We start from the raw sequence: 23,172 nt of genomic DNA, 5'->3' as shown, positions 1-23,172 counted from the left end.
TGTCTAGATTTCAATCAAGCCGTGTTTGGTCATTAAGCAAATTTTATTTAGACTCGTCAGGTGATGAGACTAGTATGGCACCAGCCCTCAAAAGCACAATCCACAAGAAGAGTGACTTTAGCACAAATGTAACAAACACCTTTAAAAAGCATACTTTTGATAACTTCATTTAAAACGAAACACCCAAGACGTAGTATAAAAAAGGTAAAACACTTTCAAAAGTGCGAAAAAAGGCCTCCCAGAATGTTAATCTGTGTGTCTGAACATCAGCTGTACTCTCGAAGTGTATTGCTTAACTGTTCACCGCTTTACAGGCAGAGTACACGTAGAACACCCCCCCCCCCCTACCTACTACATGTGTCTAAGAGGGCGATTCGACCTGATGTAGTCATGTACAACTGTGTCCCAGCACAAACCTATACGATCCCCACCCGTGGATGCAGACACACACACACACACAATTAAAACATTCACACCGTCCGTACTATAGTTCCTTATGTCGATAGCCACTTTACATTACATATCGGCCACAGAGAAAGGCTTTGGGGATTAGAAACTAAAAAGTTATTTCAGACAATTTTTTTATGACAACTGGCAAAGCAGCATTTTTTTCTAGACCGTTTTAAAAACTCAGAATGGGGAATTGTTTCTGCACCCCTGGTTTTAGAAACAAGAAATTGTATTAGATTGCCTTCGCAGCAACTCCATACACAAACCCTTTAGGTATCCATCCTTTGTCACACTTTGATAGGGACACATTTTTCAGATGGTAGGTTTTTACCCTTTTAACTGGTACAAAACTAACACCTTTATTCAAGGCATCATGTTTGCAAAGACCACAACACAAGTAGTCAATAAAGCAAACAAAAATAAGCAACTCTGATAAGGATAATAATATGCACTGTCCTTGAAGTTGATTGGCCCACACCCGAGACAGCTTTCTTTAGAGCCTAGTCCCCATTGGTGTAGGGCCAGATGACACCAGAAGGCGTACAACTCAAAAACAGTGCAATACCAGAGTATTGAGAGTTCGGGGTAAACATTTACACTATGAGATCTCTTTTACCAGTGGCAAAATATAATGGTAGGTTTTTACCCTTTTAACTGGTACAAAACTGACACCTTTATTCAAGGCATCATGTTTGCAAAGACCACAACACAAGTAGTCAATAAAGCAAACAAAAATAGAAGAGATCTCATAGTGTAAATGTTTACCCAGAACTCTCAATACTCTGGTATTGCACTGTTTTTGAGTTGTACGCCTTCTGGTGTCATCTGGCCCTACACCAATGGGGACTAGGCTCTAAAGAAAGCCGTCTCGGGTGTGGGCCAATCAACTTCAAGGACAGTGCATATTATTATCCTTATCAGAGTTGCTTATTTTTGTTTGCTTTATTGACTACTTGTGTTGTGGTCTTTGCAAACATGATGCCTTGAATAAAGGTGTCAGTTTTGTACCAGTTAAAAGGGTAAAAACCTACCATTATATTTTGCCACTGGTAAAAGAGATCTCATAGTGTAAACATTTTTCAGAGTTTATCAATTTCTTCATTAACAAAAATACAACCAAGTTATGAGAGAATTTGAACTGTCGTAATTAGAATTGTGCAATAGGCCCAATTATGACGTTTAGGCAAAAACCACGGTGGTGATTACAATTATTTAAACTATTGGATCAAATACAAGGTTTCTTCACATTAATATTCTCTGAAAATCCAAACAGTGTGGAGCGGGACTGTTTAATGTATAGAGGCTGTAGGCATTATAGCCTTTATAGGTAAATGTCGTATGACTGGTTTGTGTTACATTTGTCCCAGAGCAACAACAAAAAAACCTATCCGGCCGTACAGGGCTTGACGACTTGATCTGATTAAATGCCATGTCATTCAAACCCTTACCAAAAAGTGTTACGTTAGACCTCAGGCAAATCAGCCACAACTAATTTATGGCATTGCTCTGGATAAAGTTTTCTTTACTGTAACAAAGGTCTGCTCTGTTTCATTACTGCTTAAGCCAAGGGGGGGGGGGGCTGGGGGAAATAGCTCTACCTTCTACAGGCAATTTTCAAATTATTAGCACCCAACCTTAGCCTGCTGCTCAATTTAACTGTCAAATCCAATCGGCTCTTTTGTATGTTACAGCTGGCTGGATCAGCTTTCGTATGCTCTTGCCATGGGTGCTCATTAACACCAACTTGGGAGTTACACAGAATGTAAACACGAGAGTGCAAAACCGTGAGGTCTGAGCTGGGTACAAAACACAGTTGCATTATTGGAAAAATGCCACCCTGCCACTGTCCAACGGGCAGCCGTGATACCAATACCCCTCAGGCTAGCTTGATTGCAGGGACAAGTTCACCAGCGTAATGTATGTTAAAACATTTATTGGAATTGCGAGGGACAATTTTCCAGTGACTGAACCCTTAAAATTTGAGCTGTTGCAAAAAAAAATAATGTTTTCAACATGTTTTTTAATGTGCATTTTATAAGCGGAAATTCTTTGTGGAGTCTCTGTATCCTTAAATACTTTTGGAGTAAAACAATAACTACGAAGCCACTTAAATGAAGGGTTCTAACACTGTATAGCATCGATAATACAGGTTTTTTTTGGGGGGGGGTTAGATTGCGTCAATATAAATGTGTCTTTAAACCCGCCACCACCCGGCACAGCCAATTAGTAAGGGTTGTCACGTAAACAGAACATGCCAATTCGTTACTAGTACAGCACGACATTTACAGCCAGATTTGTGGAGAAATATAGCAGTTAGCCTAACTTTTGATCGAACAGATTCACTTGAAAATGGTGATTTGAGATATGTTTTGTTTGTTTGCTTATAGTTTTTTTTTAAACATACCTACTGTAAATTACACATCTGCTTTCATTACCTTCAACTTCAATTCACACTGCCAAACTGATCTGAAGAATCTTATGTAAACATGCTTTAGGATACCACTAACATTGATAACTGACAAAACAAACAAACAGAACTGCACCAGAGGTCAACAAGATTGAGATATCCAAGCTGAAAGGAAGGTAAATGAGAACAGGGCAACAATGTTGTCCAGATTTAGCTCAATCGTCAGCCACCGTTATTATTCTCCTTGCATTTCCTGCACTTACAGACCACGCTGCATCGCAACCCAAACACTCAGCCCCTTTGTTGAAGTGTCTACTTCACTGCTCCCAACTTTCTTCTGATACACCACTTCCCCCCCTCCCACTCCCTTACCAGAAATTGGACAGGTCTGACGTCTCCACCATCAGGTCATTGAGTGAGTCCACCATCTTTGTGTGGAAGGCAATGGTGTTCATAAGCTTGCCAAGATCCTTATGGTCCTTGAGCTGCAGACTTGCCTTGGCGACGCTGGTGTAGGCCTGGTAAAGGGAATAAAAGCATGACGGTGTACTACGTGACAAAAAATGTAACCGCAGATATGGAGAATCTCCCACAGAAATCCCTGCAACAGCTACAATCGACGGTGAGTGATTTCTCAACAGGTCTGGCACTTCACTGACGATTGTCGTCAATGAATCTCCGTAACTTGCACAGCATGGGGGGGGGGGAGGGGTGGGCTTCATCCAGCAGCAGATTGACAAATGGTTGTAAGGTTGACATTATTGTGCACAAGGAGTGTTTTCCTTGTTTACATCTTAAGCTAACGTACAGTCCCTGCACATCACACAACAGGGAACACACTATGCGCCCCTCTGCATGCAGTTTTTTCCATTTAAATTCATGGCTGTTTTTGCCAACAGTTCGCAGCATGAACGCTCCGGCACGAGCACCGCAGGAAGTCAACAAATGCAACCGTGTTCACTATTACAGTGCGTGCAATGCGGGTGTGTTTTTCCCCAAGCCACACAATTTGTCCAACAAGCGAGTGATCAGAAGTGGTTATGTGCAAGTGGCTTCGCGCTGCAAATGTCCCAATAATTACACTGACAGCATTTAATTTCAAATGAACATTACACCGGCTTGTAAGTGTACGGGCATGACGCCAGGCACTGCCAAATGTGTGCACGTGCATGGTTTTTTTCTGGACACTCGTTGCAATCAGACTGCCTGACTTAGGGCAGCATAAGTTGAAAATGGTTCAAAAAGTATGGGATGCTATGCGCAAATAATGCCACTAAATTAAAACGTTTCTGTTACAAAGTTTACCGATTTACTTGCCCTCTGTGCAGTGTACTCTATATTTAACTTGCGCGACTTTAGAGTCATATTTAGTGCATAGGTCTTGCCATTTTTTGTTGCTTTACATAACGATAAGTGGCAGGGTGCCAGTGGCAGAGTAATGTGCGGGCACTCGCTCTCCGATTGTTCCAATGCACATGTCCAGCACATGAGGATGGGTCAAGACTTCTCTGGGCATGTCGTCATTTGATGATGGGAGGGAGGGAGGGAGGAGGGGGCAGGGGGGTGGGAGTCTGGAATCTGGTCAACAGCTTCAGGAGTGGCAGAGAGAACGTCGGAGATGTTTCTTGGGTCTGAGCAAAAAGCTTTTCATTCGATGTCCCATCGTGTGAAGTTGTTCACCACATCCACACACCGTGGGGTGTCCTCGAGTCTCCATGCGTGCAAGAGCTATCCGCTTTCTCATGCAGTTGTTCATGGCCTTCGTCCACAGGGGGCGAAGGGAGTGTGAAGCTAAGCGGCTCGACTGTCAGGTCAGCTGTGAGCCTCTTAAAGGCTCTTCTAAAAGAGGCAGGCCTTTTTCAGCCGAAGCGTGAATGCTACATGCATGGCATACAAAACTAAGTGCGTACGATCATTTAAAAAAATATCTCTGCATCTGATTACCAATTAGCATATGTAAAAATACAGACTAATAACATAACCTAAAATTTATTATGGGTTTGATGGCTGATGCTCCTCTTTCTGATGAGTGCCCCACATCCTGAACTCACCTGAAGTCTGAACCAATCCAGCCTCAATCCTCTGAAATCAAAGGGCTCTCCCTGGTCCACTGCCAAGAGAAATGGTTCATATCATTGCACTTTTATAAACATTCTGAATAAAAATGTAATTGCACAGGGAAATATTTCAACAGAACTCAATCCCTATTTTTTTTCTTCTGTAAAATACGTGATTGTAAAATGTAGCCCTTAGTCTGCGACACAGAGACATTTGCACAAAATGCATGTCAGCACCGAGGGCCATACCTTGTCTGACATTGAGTGACGTCATGGTGCTGACAAATGATGACATGATGACAGACTCATCTTCGGGGCACACCGACAAGTTCTGAAACAAACGTTTCACAAGAGCGTCGTCACGTTAGTCAGATGCATTACGACTGTTTAAAGATTAAAACACTCAGTCGTAAGCGAGGTAAGTTCACCCGTCTGGTGAAACACACAATTGCCTGCTGTGCAAATTTGTGTCCATAACTTAGTATTGAACACATTCATTTATGCACTATTTTTATTTAAAATATATACTTTTATAAGCACAGCTCAATAAATCCATGTTATATAAGCCCAGCATGTAACCATTGTTCTTATCCCCAAGACATTGAATGATGCTAATTAAAATGCAAACTGATAAAAAAATAAACTGCCAATCCTATTATTACTAAATGCAGCTATGGTTCACCGTTTCAATAAAACACTATACATTTTGTATGAACTGGAAATATTGCTGACGCTCTCTCTGTGATGTGTAATAGAATGTCTTCACACTTAAAGAAGAACTCGTTACTTTAATGACGATGCAATTTGGATAAATGTGCTGATCAAAGCTGAAACATGTTTGCCCACAACTGGGGTTTCATTTAAAACAAATCTGATGAGGAAGTAAGTAGATTGTAGCTGTGGTGCAAGACAGATGAGGCCGTCCACCACATTCTGCACATGATGACGCTGCTGCCTAGCTTGGTGCAGAATCACGCAATTAGTAAATACGTTCTGCGTGATAATCTCACAACACTAACTTCTGGAAAAGGAAAAAAATTACAAGCTATTTTATTGTGATCTAGGTTACCGCGATGATTTTATTAGTTACGGTGGCGAGATGTTGACTACCTTGCCTGGTATACAGGAGGTCGTGGGTTCAAACCCAACCCTAGCGCCTCTATATTTGGAATATGCGTGTTCTCCCCGTGGTCCAGTGTATTTTTGTCCGGGTCCTCCAGTTTTTCCCCTCCACGTTTATAAACATTCGTTGCGAGTATTTGGCTGCTATACATTTCCACATGATAAGCCAATTTGTTGATCTATAATTTGTGGCCAAATCGCTTCTGAAAAAGAGCGATGTAGCTCAGTGGGCTTTAACTGCTAAAATAAAAATAGAAAACGTTAAATAAAAATCCAGCTGCCGATATAATTATCAAATTGCTTTATACCCTTTATACAACAATGTCACATTTCAATTTACACATTTCAAGAGATGTCAGGGCCAATAAATAGGTTATGAGATTATTATTTTTATTCTAAATCATATTTTTTCTGTAGTGAAGCACATGCAAAAACAATTTACACACCAAGGTGGGAGGGGTTTGGGTGACTTTTCAAACCGTTGCATTTGCAGAGAACCAGTTAACAGCGTTCACGTAAGTATCCACTATTACATGAAATGTATCAAGTTATTTATTTCAAGATGCTGCTTGTCTTATAATGTATAACTGAATACGCGGACACTTCTTGTACTGACCAAGTCATATTTACCCAGCCTTGTTGGTATCAGTCCCATTTCGATTAAAATTACCAATTGTCAACATGGGAATGAAGCACCATGTGTGTTTCATTGTCATTGTTACGGACCCTTAGTGATGACTTCACTCCAAATTGACGACCGACAACCTCCGTGATAGCAACAAAGACCAGTGAGGAATGCTCTCGATCAGTGGCTCCAAAACCTAGGGTCCGCGGATCAACGTTGGTCCCACAAGAACGTAGAGTAGTTCGTAGAACGATCGCAGATATGACAATTCTTTCACAAAAAAACACCTTTAAAATTTTTTTAAGACCACTGCACAATTACAGTAAGTAGAATTCATTCAAAACTTAGCAACACAGCTGACCATTGACTAAATCTGCTGACTGCTGGTAATTAATGTACTGACATCACACGTTAAAAGAAACATGTATGTTATTGGTGCACGGTGGGCCACAAAAAAATGCGAGCGTGGACAGTGGTTTGCTGGCTGCGTGTGACCAACATGTGCATCATACTGAAATCGGGCAAGCGAAGCAATCCTTTAAGGCAGACAGTTTAGTGGGTGGTGGGAACTCGCGGTGGAAACTTATTCATATTTCAACATCGAGTGGGATGTGTGTTCCGTTTGTATTCACTGCCAGTGCAGATGCTCAAAGTCAACTCTGCGATAGTGCAGCAGAAGTCACACACAGTATCTGGCACCATCTCTTTGTTTTAAAAATGCATCCACTTACAGAATGTATTTGTCTCTTGTGACCAAGTGTTTTATCCGCGATACGGTTGGGAATTGTTATGTTGGCAAGGCGCATATTACAGGAGATTCTGTCCCATTGGCGCATTACTTTCTCTCGTGGTGAAGCGCATGAGGAAAGTACAACTGAGCACCCTTTGCTATGTTTGGCTATTACACTTCCAGAACACCTGCAGTGCTGAAACGTTCCATCTTTGCAGACTTTATTAGCGTTCAAACACAAAGAGTTTTCCACTGTGGGTTCTCACCCCTGTGCAAACTATATGCTGTCAAAGTTGGCGCAAGTCTATATAAATTAACTCAGTCACGCATTTATATGGAGATGTTTTGCAAAGCTATTTAAAAATAAAAAACTTTGTCTTAAGGTGTGATAATGATTTTTATGAAAATCCCAAATCCACCAGAGCACCATTTGTGACATTTGGCTTTATAAGGATCCCCTGCCCTGCATTGCTAGGATGGATTTCCTCCCACCCATTGCTACACAGCTCACTCTTTCTGCACTGGACATAACCCAAACTGCAAAACAAACGCCCTGGGACTGAGACCAAGGATCCAATGCCTGCAGCGGTGGATGCTATCCCAGTGGCGTCCCTAAGCAGAAACAATTTTTGGAGCCCCACCTTTCAATTATAAAATCCTTGAGAGATGACAGAAGAAATATAGATGTAGCGAGATAAGAGGAGTGCAGATACACACAGAGATGTGGCAAGATGATAGATGAGAGCTGCAGACAAGAGAGAGATGTTGACGTTTTACGCGAATCAGATTACGGATTAAAACGTACAAAGTACATTGCTATGTTTATTACGATTTTAATTCGAGCTGACGTTTTGATGCACCCTGCTTGTCATGAATCCCGGTCCCCTTGAACTGCTTTGGGACTCGAAGCATTTGCTTTGCTCTGCTTGGGCCCAGCGCCACCACTTCCCGCCCGCCCGCCCGCGCTTAACGGCGGGCAGCCGGCCGCGAGCGTCTCTCTCCCGCGGCCGTCGCGCCCCACTCGGTCACGCCAACCGAAGCGGAGGAGTGCGTGACTTGTCAACCTGGTGGCAACAACGGCGACGAGGAACTCTTTCCTTTTTGACATTTCAGGTGCGAAGAAGTCAACAGTGTTTTCTTTGTTGCGCTCTCCATTTCTCCCCTTCATTATTTTTTTACCTTCTTCATCGACTCTTTAAGAGAGCGTATTCTGGGTCAAGAAAGTTCAACGACCGCATCTGCTCTTTGACAAAAAAACGCCTGCCACCGCGTTGTTCTTGGCGAGTGACATTTTTTCAACTTCATTGCTGCTTGCGTGCACCTGATGCTGATCTGCTTGCCTTACTCTCCAAAGAGCAAAAGTAAAAAATGACCTGATCACATGGTAAATGCGTCAACCTCCGTCATCGGTTTCAACCAACTCGCTACAACAACATGTTTGACTCAGTTGCCGACCCTCCCGACTTCTTTGTCTACAGCTGACAACTCTCGTTCTTATCTAACTTTCTAGGCGTAAAAATAACGCATTATGAAGTCATGTTTATAAACAGAACATTTCCCTCAAGCGAGGGCAATGCCATTGAAGCACATTTGCCCTTCTTCCCTTTTCTTCCTCTGCTCTTCGCAAAGTGAATTACACACAGGTCGTACAAATGTTTAATGATTTTTCTCACACATTTATCTCCCACTATCTGCGTGGCCACTGAGTGTTTGTGCAGTGACGACAGCGTGGGGCCATATGGGGTTTGGGGATACACGTTGCCAGAGGTGGTCAGGGGTGGGTGGGTGGGGGGGCTGATGAAGATATAAGCTTCCATTTCCACGTGCAGATTTTTTTTTGTTCAGAGCAACTCTGGTCTGATAGCCCCACGGTGGAAACAGGGGGGCCAGCCCAGCTCAATGGACTCATAATGCCACGTTCCCACGACCACTTGGAGCCAAGCCAGGTCGGTCTGCAAACTGGGCGAGTGGGTTTGGCCCAGATTCCCACGCAGCCTCACCGAGCTGACACAGCACCCAATGAGCCAGTTATCGGGGGGCCCCGTGGCTCCCTTTAAGGCTTGTACCCAAGCCACCATTGGAAGCAGCCATGACATCACGGAGCATACGTGGAAACGGCATTATTATTCGGTGGATTCATTGTGTCGTTCAGCTTCAGAGCTGTGGGGGTTTTTATTTTTTATAAACTCGGTGGAACAATTATAAAAGTAACAGAATAGCCCCATCCCATCATACATTAATTATGTTATATAAAATATAATCACTTTCCTACTATGGTTGTGGAGGTAATAGAAAAGGCGGGTGGAGCATGAAGGTCCAATCCCACGGAGCTACGTGGCTCATGAAAGCGTGAGGAAAATAAATGAGCCGTGCTGGAACAGCCCCGGACTCTATTCGTGCCATGAAGCTAAGTCGCCAGCGGTCATGGGAACGTATCATAAGTTGACATGGGATATCTAAAGTGTGGCGGTCACAAGCAAGTTGTCTTCAGATAGAGCCACTACCCTTACTTAAACAATACTCTCCGACCGCTACCCTCTGGCTGTGTGGGGAGGAGGAGGTAGGAAGATGGACTGAGAAGGGCCAGAGCCATGGATCATCAAGGCCCTTGGATCATCACGACCCTTGTTTCATCATGGCTCATTGATCCTGATGGCTGATGAATTGTGTGGGGATGCAGAACCATCTACCCCCACCCCCTGGGTAAAGAACTGCTCCCTGGGCTGGCACTGGTTGGAAGGAGCCAAGGTCCCCCATTAGTCTTGCTAATTAGGCATGAAAGAACATAAACACGTGTGAAGGTGGGCTCTGGTCGGGAAACCTCAGCATTTGAGCATAATAGCGGAGGCACAGTGTGTGGTGGGCGGGCGCAGTGGTGTTTGGCAAACGGTGCCGCATACCTGCACGAGCTCGTTGAGTACCACGGCATCAAAGCCGGCCAGGTACTGCAAGTGGTAGCGCTGAATCACCTGGGCGTACTTCCTCACCAGAGCACGGAGCTCCTCCATGTAGAACATAAGCTCTGCCTGGTGCCTGGAGAGGTTGTGGAGCCAGGGGAGATGGGCACAAAAATAGAGGGGACAGTTGAATACATGGACAACAGGACAAGTGGACATACATACATACAAGCAGAATAAGAGATGTACGTGAGGGCAGACAAAGAGATAATGTCGGCTGCTGGGGAATAGTTGTCGAAAAAATTAGAAAATATAGTTTACGAATATAAGTTCCAAAAAAAATTACGATTGTAATGTGGATCTACAATCACAAGGCAAATATATCAACAGCAACAATTATGAAATGGCCCAATCCAAAGGCGAAACTTGCAGTGCAGTTAATTTCTCTAAAACATAAACCTTGAGCTATGATTGATTCATAAACGCAGCGAGCAATGACATGACTAATAGCTGAACGCCGCTGGTGGATACCACAAGGGATTATACCAGGGAGTGGAAAACGCGGGAAGCATTTGATGAAATTTGGTGGATGTATTTTAGCAATCCCGAGCCATTGTCAGCATCTGAGAAAACACACGGCTAACAGAGTAGAAGAGCACCTCCTGGTGACCTGAAACAGAACTCCGTGCTTATTTGCTGTGCACCTCGGCGCGTAACGATGCCGTGCAACGACTCGGCTTCTCCCTCCCCAAAACGTGCACAATTTATTCGAGTTTCGATTCTCCGTTACCATTGTTGTGAATTGTAGAGATTCTAGTGACCGTGTGGGGTGGGGGACAACAACGACGTGAACTCATTGCATGCAACGAGTACAAATAATTTCATGGCTTTTAAAAGAAGACCGAAGTAGATAAATGTCAGACAGGTGACAAGGCAATGAGGAATTCAATCATCAGGATATCTGATGTTAAACACTGATTGGCAAAACATAGCCTTGTGTATGACAAACTCACCCACAATGTGTCTGATCTTATCAGAGCTCAAAAGCTAAGCTTTTGGCTCGAGTCTAGGCAGTGCTTGTATGGGCAACTTTCACGTTCAACAAGACTGGCCTAGCAGGTGTTGTAGGCAGTGGGGGACAGTCCAGCAAAATCCATTGTTGTTGTGCTGCACTCCTCACTCTCACCTTCACCAATCCGAACTGACCAGAGTGGTGACGTATAGTCAAACATCGCTCACGGCCCGTGAGGCATTGGGGAGGAGGCCCTCATCCAGCGGAGGATTGACACAGCGGGCTGTGCGTGCAAATGTAAAACGTGAAACGGGTGTCAAATAAAAAAAAACTACTCGCTTGTCCACGTAGTCCTCGATGTTTTTTGTCTTTGGCAAATTCTCCGCATGCCGCAGCAGCCACAGGATCTCATCCCGGGAAAAGGAGAGCGCCATGAAGACAAACAGTGCCTGCAACGAGATTTAAACAGCAAAGGAAACGCTCAGCGGATGTCGTTCGGCGAATTTCATGAATTGCAATCAAATTAAAATCACGCACCAAGTTTTCAAGAGCATTGCAACGTTGAAACTATGAATAGGAAAGAAAATATTGTACATGACACACGTCCCGTATTTCAGAGGAAACCTAAAATGCACGTGTTACACAGTAAACACTACTCTAATAATAAACCATGATCGTATTAAGAAACGTAAATATCTACGAAAAAATTACAATCATCAGAAATACGATTGGTTATTCTACATGAACACTGACCAGCAATGTTAAGAGTGCCACAGTGTAATATATATGCATAGATCCGAGGGTTTGTGCATTACAGAACGTTCCCAACTTTAAATAGAGCAGGTTACGGCTCATAACATAGGCATGCATAACATAAAACATATATATTTATTCTACAAACCAAAAGTTTCACAAACTCACATGGTGTGTGACCTTTCATATTCCTGAGATAATGCCATATTAATTATACCAAGGTTAGTAATAGCTATGATGATGATGTTGGTAATTATGCATACCAATTATATTGATACTCGTAATTGTGCATCTGGGATCAATACAATGCATTATGTCAATGATAACAAGGCTGATGATGAAAATAACGATGTGAATCACTGTGATTATCTCTCTCTGACAGCAATAAAATGTGTACCACCACTCTGCAGGAAGTCAAAGAGTGGCTGTCCTATGGAGAAACTAGCTTCTGCCATATGAATGTGGAATTGCTATGCCTGACTGAAAGTTTCCAATGGAGATGAGTCAATGTCATCATCGTTTGTCTTCACAATGACGATGTTGGAGGAAGTTAGTCCCACAAATTCCCCTACACCCCTCGTTACCCCACCTTCAATTCCAATTTCAAGCACCCTTAAAATCTCACCACCAGTTGCCACCTCAGTATCAAATGAATGATGAATTAAAAGTTGAAATACATCATTAGACCTCCTTTGCCAGTACCAAAATATAATAAAAGGGTTTTTCCCCTTTTTTTTCTGGCAACAAAACTGAAACCTTTTTATGAGGATTCATGTCTGCATTAACCGCAATGCTTGCAGTCAAAATGCAAAAGGCGTCCCTCTGGTCGAGCACCAATTGGGTCGAGGCTAAAAAGAAATCCGTCCTTGGTGTGGACCAATCCGTTTCAAGGACAATGCATACATTATCATAGTGTGTTTTTTGTTTGCATTTTGACTGCAAGTATTGTGGTGAATGCAGACATGAATCCTTGTAAAAAGGTGTCAGTTTTGTTGCCAGAAAAAACAAGGAGAAAAACCCTATTATTGTTGAAATACATGTATTCACATTGCAATGTGGAATAATGACATGGTTGACCTGAGTCTTGGATGATAGCCGGGGTGTTTGGAGCGATGCAGTGGGGCCCAGCCAGACAGGCTTACCTTGGGTCCCAGCAGGCCGGGCTGGTCGGCCAACACTGTGCAGAGCTCCTTCAGAGACGCGCGGAGAAACTTCCTGCGCTCCCGGTGCATCAGGCCCCTGTCGTACCACCACAGGTGCAAACGTAACAGGAACTCAGACGTGCAATCCTTTCGTCAACCCCGAGTACACTGAAAAGTGACGCAACGTGGTTATAACATGATCAAGTTACACCAAAGCCAACGTCATTTATTCCTCTTCACTCCGTCGATTTCTTCGGATAGGCAACGGTTGCACAATCGACACCTCCAAGGTCTGCTGAATCATTATTTTTAGTCGCATCCAACCATCTGGCATCAGAGCTTCCTCTTGGTCGATGAACTATAGGTCCCATCCACAGCCGATTCTGACATTAATATATTCCCAACAGCAAAGTTGCTTCTCCTGTCATTGCCATAAAACACCACATATCCTCTCTGCATGGGCCCATACACATGTAAGCAAGTGTCGTCCTTGCCCCGTACAACCGATTAGCATGGTTGGCTATGTACAGTGCGAAAGAAGGTCAACATACATGCACGCAAGCACCAAGCACTAACATGTACACCTTTACTATCAAAGAAGATGTTTAGAATACCTAAAGTAAAAAGTGTCACAACGGCTTTCATTGGGGCAGACAATTACCTGAGGGTGGAAATGCGGTTAGGTGATATTGGTTGGGTTTATGATTTCTTTTTTGACGTAACATTTAAGAACAAGAGAGAATTAGGCGGAGAAGATAAATCAAAATTAACGTAACAATAAGTGTTGACCTTTAAGTCGTTACATGCTAAACCTTCTGTGGGGCAATCGCTAACCTGGTTGAGACTACAGTGTATCACTTTAAAGACCCGAACATAAAAACATTTATGCGTTTCGGTTGGCTCTTAATCTTCTTCTTACGTATGGCTGATGTAGATGCAGAGCAAGTGCAAGTTCAAGTTCATTTATTAGGTATAGCCCTGTGAGCCATTCGGCTCTTGAATCGGGTACAACCGCAACAAACAAAAAACTAAAACATGAACAAAAAAACATCTTAAAGTGAATATGTGACTGAGTGCAAACAGAAAATACAAGAAGACAGCAAAATATTGCAGAAAAAACACCGTACACCAACGCTGTGTGCAAAAATCCCAGTGGGATGCAAGTCAAACAACCAACAACAACCACAAGACAACTTAGATTAAGGCCATCAGACTAACTCTGTACTACAACAAACAAACATGGCTAAACCAATACACTTTTCGAAATCACCAAAATAAAGTGACATTCGGATCCAGGACGGTTTTTAGGCCAGTAGAGGGCAGCCTCACATCATACACAGAAAGGTTCTACCCGATATATTATTTGACGGGATGTCTTGAATTTTAATGCGTTGCTGCGAAAATGAACAAACTGCCATTGAAGTGTTCTTCGAGGCAGTTTTTATTTTCTCTTGAAATGTCAGTGATAATATCCCAAAAAACTCGGGAGAATGATTTTTACAACTTACGCTTGGGAGAGGGCTTGCTCCTTACACTCTCGGATATCAGCAACACGTTTGTTGTACCTACAGAAAAACGTGACATGAACACATTTGAAAAGTGAAACATAAATGAAACGTCTTGCAATTAGCGTTGCTGCAGGACCTTTTTTTCCCGATATGAATTCTGAGTGTGTCCCAAAATCCCAATTGTGCAGTTCACAGAGCCATGTCATTACAACTGCCAGTTTATTCCGGGAAGATTTATGGCATTGGACTGCACGTAACACAAATTCTGCTGGCTCACCTGCTGCCTGTGCCACATATGTCACTCTCCCAGCAGCAGCAGCAGCAGCATAAAATTACATTGCATCGTTTGTGACGTGCACCTGTGCCAGCTAACAAACGCGTTCCTACTCGTACCCAAGTTCCACGACGCACAAGAAAAGCGGCGGTACCATGTACGAGCACAAGGGACCCTCGCCAATTCACTCACTGGATGGCATCCGAACGGGAATTCGTAACAAAGACGGCACCATAGCTTACGATCTCACGGTTGCTTTATTGCTTAACTTGCTTCTGCTAAACACACACCATCTGTCTCAACAGATAAAACAGCAGTGCACACACGCGATTCGGTGGGCGGCTCGTGATGGCTCTTTAATGCACGGAAGCGGTGGAGCGTGGCTCGGGTGCCCGCCCGCACGCAAGAGCGGGCCGCATGATCGTGCGAGCAACGCGTGTGCACCGAATATGCGAAGAGAGAGCGAGCAAACGTGCGCACGTAAAAAGCAGCACGCGGCGCGTGCGCAGCAGATGCACGGATTCTTGTGGAAACTCAGAGTCGTGCACGCGCGTAACGAATGGACGTGCAAGCGGCAAATGTGCCTAGCATAAAGGCTGGCAAAGTGCCTCACGCTGTGATGGCAAGTGTAAAATAATGGGATGTAGAAGTATTTATTCCAGCACCCGATTCATTTTTTTTTTTATTCAGCAATCAAAATTGTATCTTACGTCAAAAGCAAGAAATATACTGCGAGCTTATGTACCAAATGGCAGATGCAGAGAGCTATCAGCTAGATGAGCATGTGACTACATGTAGCATTTGGGTAGAAGGAGCATCCCACCATCAAACGAAGATGAAGCTGAATTTCGGAGACAGGCTGTGAGCAAATTAGTCAAGCTACACTATGTGCAAAAAATACATTTAGCCAATAAATGATCAAAGGATGCCAAAGACAATCGTGCACGGTGTAAAAAAGCGACCTTCAAACATCGAACGGCTCTTTTACAGCCGGGATAATTACGGTATATTTCGAGCATCATCCGGACACCAATCGTGATTCGCTTTGGCTTTGGCATCCAATGATGCTTTGTTGATGTTATCCTGGTCACGTACTGTGCAGGCCGGTAAATGAGGTGATGTGTGGCCGCATTCTCACCCCTTCATGTTGGTGAAGAGCTCCTCGGTCACTTTGTGGAAGTGGAAGATCTCATCGCGGAACAAGCGGAGGCAGAAGCCACTGCTAAGTGCCAGCTTCCACAGCATCTGAGCATTCTGGTCGGTGTTGAGGGTGCTGTGGCACAGCAGGAATCCGACTGGAGGTGGCACGTGGGGAGATGGCCCAGAGACGGTGTTAATTTAGTTAAGAGTTTTTTTTAAATCTTCGTATAATCGCCGACAATCCTGTTAAATTTCATCCAAGTCCTAGTCTGGGGATTTCATATGTAAAGTAACGTAGGTAAAAAAAATTAATTAATAAAAGTAAAATAAAAATAAAATAAAAATCACGACGTTTCGGAGGCAACACAAGCTTCCGTCTTCAGGTGGAACCGTCACAGCACGATTGCTGTATCAAGTGAGGTTCCACCTGAAGACGGAAGCTTGTGTTGCCTCCGAAACGTCGTGATTTTTATTTTATTTTTATTTCACTTTTATTAATTTTAATTTTTTACCTACGTGACTTTACCGAAAAAACCTAAGAATATGAATCCTTGCAGTCACGAAAGCTTCAAATCTAGAATTTCATATGTAGTCATTCCCTTATATCTAGTCAACTACAATTGTCAAAATATTGTCTACTCTTAGTTATTCCAATCAGTTAAACCAATCAATCTGGTTCATTTCATCTTGCCATAGACATGCTAGGTTTGGGGTGGGGAGTCGCAGAATTACCATGCTTGATGACTTTTTTCTACTTCTTAGTCATCTTTAACACGTAGGGTTTCGCGACCAATGTCATCCATATTAGAGGTTTTTTGGGTTAGATGGCGTAAATATATAAATGTGTCGTTAAACCCGCCACCACCCGACACAGCCAACTAGTAAGGTTTGTTACGTAAACAGAACGTAGCCAATTCGTCACTAGTACAGCACACCGGTGTGTTGGAGAGTAAACCCTTACTAGTTGTCTGTGTCGGGTGGTGGTGAGTTTTAACGACACATTTATATATTTACGCGATCTAACCCAAAAAAAACTCTATTATGGTCCATAGTCATTATTGACTAAAATAATTAAAATCGTTGACAAATCTGTTTTCCATTAATGTATCAGTATGTATTTTCAACACGTACACACAATTAATGCTGCCAAACAACTGCAGAATATACCAGTGAGATGTCAGATTGTTTTAAATAACATTCCATGACTATGAAATAATTTACTTTCATCATGAGTTTATGGCCTATGATTAAATAAGCAATATGAATTTTCTCAAGGATGCAGTGCTAATTTGGGCATCAATATGGATTTAGAATATCATTGCATATTTAAAAGTAAAACAAATATATCTGAATTGATTTACTAGAAAATAAGACTGCAATGCAACACAATCGATGCCAACCGGATGAATATATTGCATGTCACTGTAGAACAAAAATCGATAAACCATGATAATATAAACATGTTATGATTTTACAACTCGATTTTATATTTCACTGTGGTGTTTATTTGCAACAATGTGTTGGCACTTGGCTCTCACGTGTCAACAAATTGAAATCAATATTTGCTTCTTTGAGCCTCTGAGGGGCACTTTTTATACATCCACGTTTCAAACGTAAGCGGCGCTAAACCTCCATGTCTCTGCTGCCAATCTCCCTTGCCTGTAACCTTCCCACCTTTCACCATTCATGCGAAAAATTACACTTTGGTAATGTAGGGTAGGACAAGGGAAAGATGTGTGGCACCACTGCAACGTTGATAGACTCACTTTTTGAAGGCCTCAGCTCTGCTGAGGGCGTATGTGAGTAAGAATCACAAATAATATAATCTGCCTGAAGTGTGCAATTTAAGCCTTGATCTTAAACACGGAGGGGATCGCAGTGACATGGCGAAGCTATTGCCTTAATTGGTTGCTCCAAATGCAACAAAAAAATATTGCTTTGAAATACACTTGATCGTGTGCTTATTGAAAATGCAATTGAATAATTTGACACCAATAACACAAACACAACGTATTAATAAACGTGAACCCAGCTAGTTTAAACCACATGAAAGTGACTATTACAGTACTTTTTACGCAACATCACACAACTAAATGTATGGCTTATTATGGAAAATATACGTGTACAGGTGTCCACAAAAATATCATCTATGCATACGGAATTACAAAGTCTGGGGCTGGGTGAATAAAACTACATGCGCTCACTTGGTAGTGTGAAGATTTTATCGTATGGGTCTCATCGCTACAAACCTCTGCGTGTCTGCCGAGGTGTTGGTAACATACGTAAAAAACAGAATTGTCAATTGTATTTAGCGTCGTTGATCATGTAAATGACATCTCACAATCGCTGAGAAATCACGGACCAAGCTGGAAGGCTGGCGGGCGGTGAGCCGTCGCCAAAAACTGCTCTGCAGTTCTCTATATATAAAGACGTTTTCAGTCAATTGGTGAGTGTTTAAACATTTAGGAGGAAACCGGAGCACCTGGAGTAAACCCTACACATGTGAGGGAGCAACACTCTATCCCATAAACAAGGTGGCAGCTGATATCCATCCACGGATGTCTCGAGATTTATGAGAGAGCCCAATACTTCAGATTTTAACGTTTTGAACATTCAAGCATTGAAGAGCACTAACACGTTTTGGCTTTAAAACTCAAGTCCATGCAGGAAATGTGCCCAGCATTTCAACCTCATGGTTAAAATATTTTCTGATTATAATTCTCGAATAGTTTAAGACAGACACCTTTAACAGACACTCTTATATACTTAAAGTGACTGTGGCCAAATAGCCTATATTACTCACAGACGATCCACTTCTCCATGCTGTCAAGGGATAAGTATTCACACGGCATCTGCGGGGACAAAAAATACATTTCAGGTGATATTAATGCAGGAAAGTATACCATCAACGTCTATAGGATTTTGATTTGAAGCTTTCGTGACTGCAGGAATCCATACTCTTTGGTTCTTTCGGTAAAGTCATGTAGATATAAAATAAAATAAATCACAAGCGTCCGTTATCAGCAACAGACCACGCTTTCCCACCTGATGACGGACGCTTGTGTTGCGCCCGAAACGTCGTGATTTATTTTATTTCATACCTACGTGACTTTACCGAAAGAACCAAAGAGTATCTATAGGATTATAATGCAATTATTTGAAGGCATAAATTACATCACGAGCGAACTGATTAAAAAAGTGGCTAGAACACCGCTTCCAGGACATTTTGGCGAATGCAATAAGTCTGGCGTTGTCAAGAACAATACAGATGTTCTCCAGTGAGTACGCATTATTACACTTGTACAACTGCGTTATTTTGAGTTTGGCATTTCTCGGTTAACTGGTGCATGGTCAGGTCTGATGATGATGGAGTTGTCATCAACAAAGCTTGCATTTTAACGATGCCAATGTTGATCTGCATTTCAAGATAAAATATAACTTTAACAAACTATACATTCATACACACAAACGAAACCTCTGTGAAGATGAGTGTGCAAATATCATAGATTTGTGTTGGAATGTTTTACATTTTAAAAAACATTATTTAAATATAACAATTCAAAGTCATGCATCTGTATGCACGGTATTTACACGTCTTATCGCCATGTCTCTCATTTGTTCGTAAAATGTTTCAACACACATTACCACGTGGCACATATTAATGCAACCATACTGTATTGCATTCCAAATACACACACAATTATACATTCAAGCACAGTACCCAACAGCGCACTGCATTGTCCATATTGAATAGGAACTTTATCACACTATATTGGGGGATATACATGTATTATATATTTGTACCCATTCATATTTGCCTCCTCACTATTGATTTCAGCACCTCACAGATTAGCTTTTCTACAGCTCCATCTGTAGGGAGGCATGTAATACGCTCTGATAGCGAGTGGCAAGAGAATAAAAGCCGCGATTATAAACACATACATAGGCGTATAAAATATGGCACAGACACAATACTCTTAGTTTTTTCGGTAAAGTCACGTAGGTAAAAAATGAAATTAAAATTAATAAAAATAAAAGAATAAAAATCACGACGTTTCGGAGGCAGCACAAGCTTCCGTCTTCAGGTGAAACCGTCACACCTGAAGACGGAAGCTTGTGTTGCCTCCGAAACGTCGTGATTTTTATTATTTTTATTAATTTTAATTTCATTTTTTACCTACGTGACTTTACCGAAAAAACTAAGAGTATGAATCCTTGCAGTCACGAAAGCTTCAAATCTACAGACACAATACCTACAAGTCTGGTAAAAATGTCTTGGGCATATCCTGCTGTACCGACCTATGGGATAATCGAGTGCATCGTGAATATGAGAGTCAGCCAGGCGCTTGCGTCGTCTGTCCGCTCACCGTGTCGGACTGTGCGGGGTTGATCATGGTGGCCGGCGCGCTGATGAGGCTAAGCAGCTGCACGGCACGCCACTGGTCCGCGGGCAGGTTCCTCCGCGGGTACACGGTGCACAGCGACAGCAGGGCATCGGTCACCAGCTGCACCACCACACGGCAAACAAAGATGGACATCTCGATTTAAAGCTTTCGTGACTGCAGGGATTCATCTTCTTGGTTCTTTCAGGTAAGGTCACGTAGAAGGGAAAAAAAAATATATATTATATTATTATTTTATTTTCATTATTTTATTATTTACCTTCTACGTGACTTTACCGAAAGAACCAAGAAGAAAGATGAACATCGTCCGTGTGGTCAGACAGCACCGTTGCAGACCTCATTTGGCTCGCCAGTGCACTACGGTACTCATTTGAAATTGAATCGACCTAGGGGATGCCCAAGACCGGTTCAAACATTCACCACTGATTGCTGGCAATGAGCAGTAATCGAACTCGGGTGACAGCGGTTATCACTATGCTACTGCTCCCCATGCAGTACAAAGATCCCCCGTATAGCCTTAACAGACTGTAGGGGCAAGTGCTGTTAGCGAGCACCTATGAAGGCCGGAACGGTACACGAGGGGGTGGGTGGCCAGCAACCACGCCCGACCGCCTTTGTCTCCCTAGCGGCAATGTTTACACATCGCACCAGGTACTCATTTGAGGCTGAGTCGACCTAGGGGAGGCCCAGGACCGGTTCAGATAATCGTCACTAGTGTTTGCCGTGAGCGGGAATCGAACCCGGGTCGCCAGGTTCGTAGTGCAGCGCGCTAACCGCTACACTACCGCTCCCCACTAGCACAAGCACACACACACATGCAGGGACAGGGGACATACTGCACACATGGTGACCTCTCCCCGGATGTGCCAATTATCAAATATTAATGGCACGCATGCAGGGTAGTGCCAATTAGCGGAGAGAAGGATGTGAAGTTATAAATAAACCAAATACGGGTGTCGTTGTTGGCAAGAGAGTGGAGTTCTCTCCTGCCATGCCAACCTGCAATTATTTATACTAGTTAGGCCTCATTCAGTTTTTAGACCAGATTCTTGACGAGATAAGTGCCTTCACACCTTCACCATTTCAAACAAATTACGCAAGGCACACTTGTAACAGTGAAGTAAGCAGTTAGTATAGCAATCTCACGAGACGTGAAATCTATTTAACTATGTGTATGTTTTACCAGACATCCACATGGCTAAATATATTTATCAACTACTGCACATGCTGGGAATGCCTGATGTTCTTTCAGTACGGATGGTAGATACTGTTAGGTGTAGATTCAGAGGATTATTATCATGAGAATCAAAATTATGATAACAGTGACATATTCTTAGGTTTTTTTCGGTAAAGTCACGTAGGTAAAAAATTAAAATTAATAAAAGTAAAATAAAATAAAAATCACGACGTTTCGGAGGCAACACAAGCTTCCGTCTTCAGGTGGAACCGTCACAGCCACGACAGCTGTATCATGTAAATGAGAGATTACAAGAGCTACCACTCCGTATATATAATGGTTGAAGAGGGGACATGTCTGTTGAGTAATCCAGCGACTAATTAGCCAGAAGCTTTATATGGAGTGGTTAAAGATCTCAATTTTGTCCTCAGCAACTTTCATTACAAGAAGAAATTGCCAAAAGCATTGGAGCATGCACAAAACAGATTTTGTTTCTGGCAAATCAATAATTGCAATACATTTAAAAGGAAGAAACATATTAAAATGCTAATGTATTCAAACTCTTCGAGAAAATATATTTTTATGATTATTCAACCTGGCATTTCTACAGGGAAAAATCAATTTACAGATACAACAAACTTTATAGAAAACCCTGAGCTACCCATCAGAAAAATCCTAAACCTTTTTGAAAGCCGAAACATCTCTTTGTCTGAGCACTGAATCTCTAGTTCTCGTTTTAAAAAACCCCGTATAATATTCTATTAATGCAAACTAATGCCCTATGTGGATGGGTGCCTTAATCAGTGGTTGGCTAACAAATCAGCATCCACTATTTATATGGAAAAAAAAACAAGCTCACCAAGACCAAACTAATCATGGCTCAGCCAATGACGTTTAATAGCATCAAGCTATTACCGTATACATTTCCATTTCATGGAAAAAAACTTCTCTACATGCAGAAATCAATTCTGTTAAACTGCCATTGTGCTAGGTTTATTTTATATAACGCATTCAACAAGATGGCATTTCAGGCAGAACAAAAATACTCAGAATGAAGAGAAGAAATTCAGCACATAACCACATGCTGCTAATTTAGAGAATAGTGAAGCTTCGGGTTGACAACTGCCAGAGTAAAGCGAGTAAAACGTGTGTGTATTTGGCAGCGGTACAAACAGGAATATACCGAATGTGAGCTTTACTTGCTGGCCTGCTAATGTCCACTGTTGGAACGAGACTGCAAATATCATAAGCTCTATGTTATTAAATAAACCTCACAAAATATTTTTTTTTACCAATTTTATCACTGGAGTCATTACACTATTATGAACACCATACTGCACAGCAGCGGTTCTCAACCCGGGGTACGCAAACCCCTGGGGGTAGGTGGAAATGCCCCAGGGGGGGGGGGGGTACGTGAAGTGATTTATAAATGTGTGCATTTTTTGCATACGAGGCGTCATTGTTGAATAATAATC

General features: G+C 42.5%; 1 protein-coding gene across 1 annotated transcript in view; it reads right to left on the bottom strand.

Annotated features, from left to right (window-relative positions):
* LOC144943483 (nck-associated protein 1-like) overlaps nt 1–23,172 on the bottom strand; it is a 122,172-nt gene that overhangs the window by 40,688 nt on the left and 58,312 nt on the right. The window contains exons 7-16 of the mRNA XM_078870962.1: nt 20,485–20,622; nt 18,921–18,969; nt 16,116–16,272; nt 14,704–14,760; nt 13,196–13,292; nt 11,640–11,749; nt 10,292–10,424; nt 5,164–5,245; nt 4,909–4,967; nt 3,230–3,375 (exon numbers count right to left, since the gene is read on the bottom strand). Coding sequence (XP_078727088.1) covers nt 3,230–3,375; nt 4,909–4,967; nt 5,164–5,245; nt 10,292–10,424; nt 11,640–11,749; nt 13,196–13,292; nt 14,704–14,760; nt 16,116–16,272; nt 18,921–18,969; nt 20,485–20,622 — 1,028 coding nt within the window. The remainder of the gene's footprint in view (nt 1–3,229; nt 3,376–4,908; nt 4,968–5,163; nt 5,246–10,291; nt 10,425–11,639; nt 11,750–13,195; nt 13,293–14,703; nt 14,761–16,115; nt 16,273–18,920; nt 18,970–20,484; nt 20,623–23,172) is intronic.

This window comes from Lampetra fluviatilis, chromosome 2 (genome assembly GCF_964198595.1).
Source record: "Lampetra fluviatilis chromosome 2, kcLamFluv1.1, whole genome shotgun sequence".
Lineage (NCBI taxonomy): Eukaryota > Metazoa > Chordata > Hyperoartia > Petromyzontiformes > Petromyzontidae > Lampetra > Lampetra fluviatilis.
This window is presented reverse-complemented; position numbering and strand designations above follow the sequence as displayed.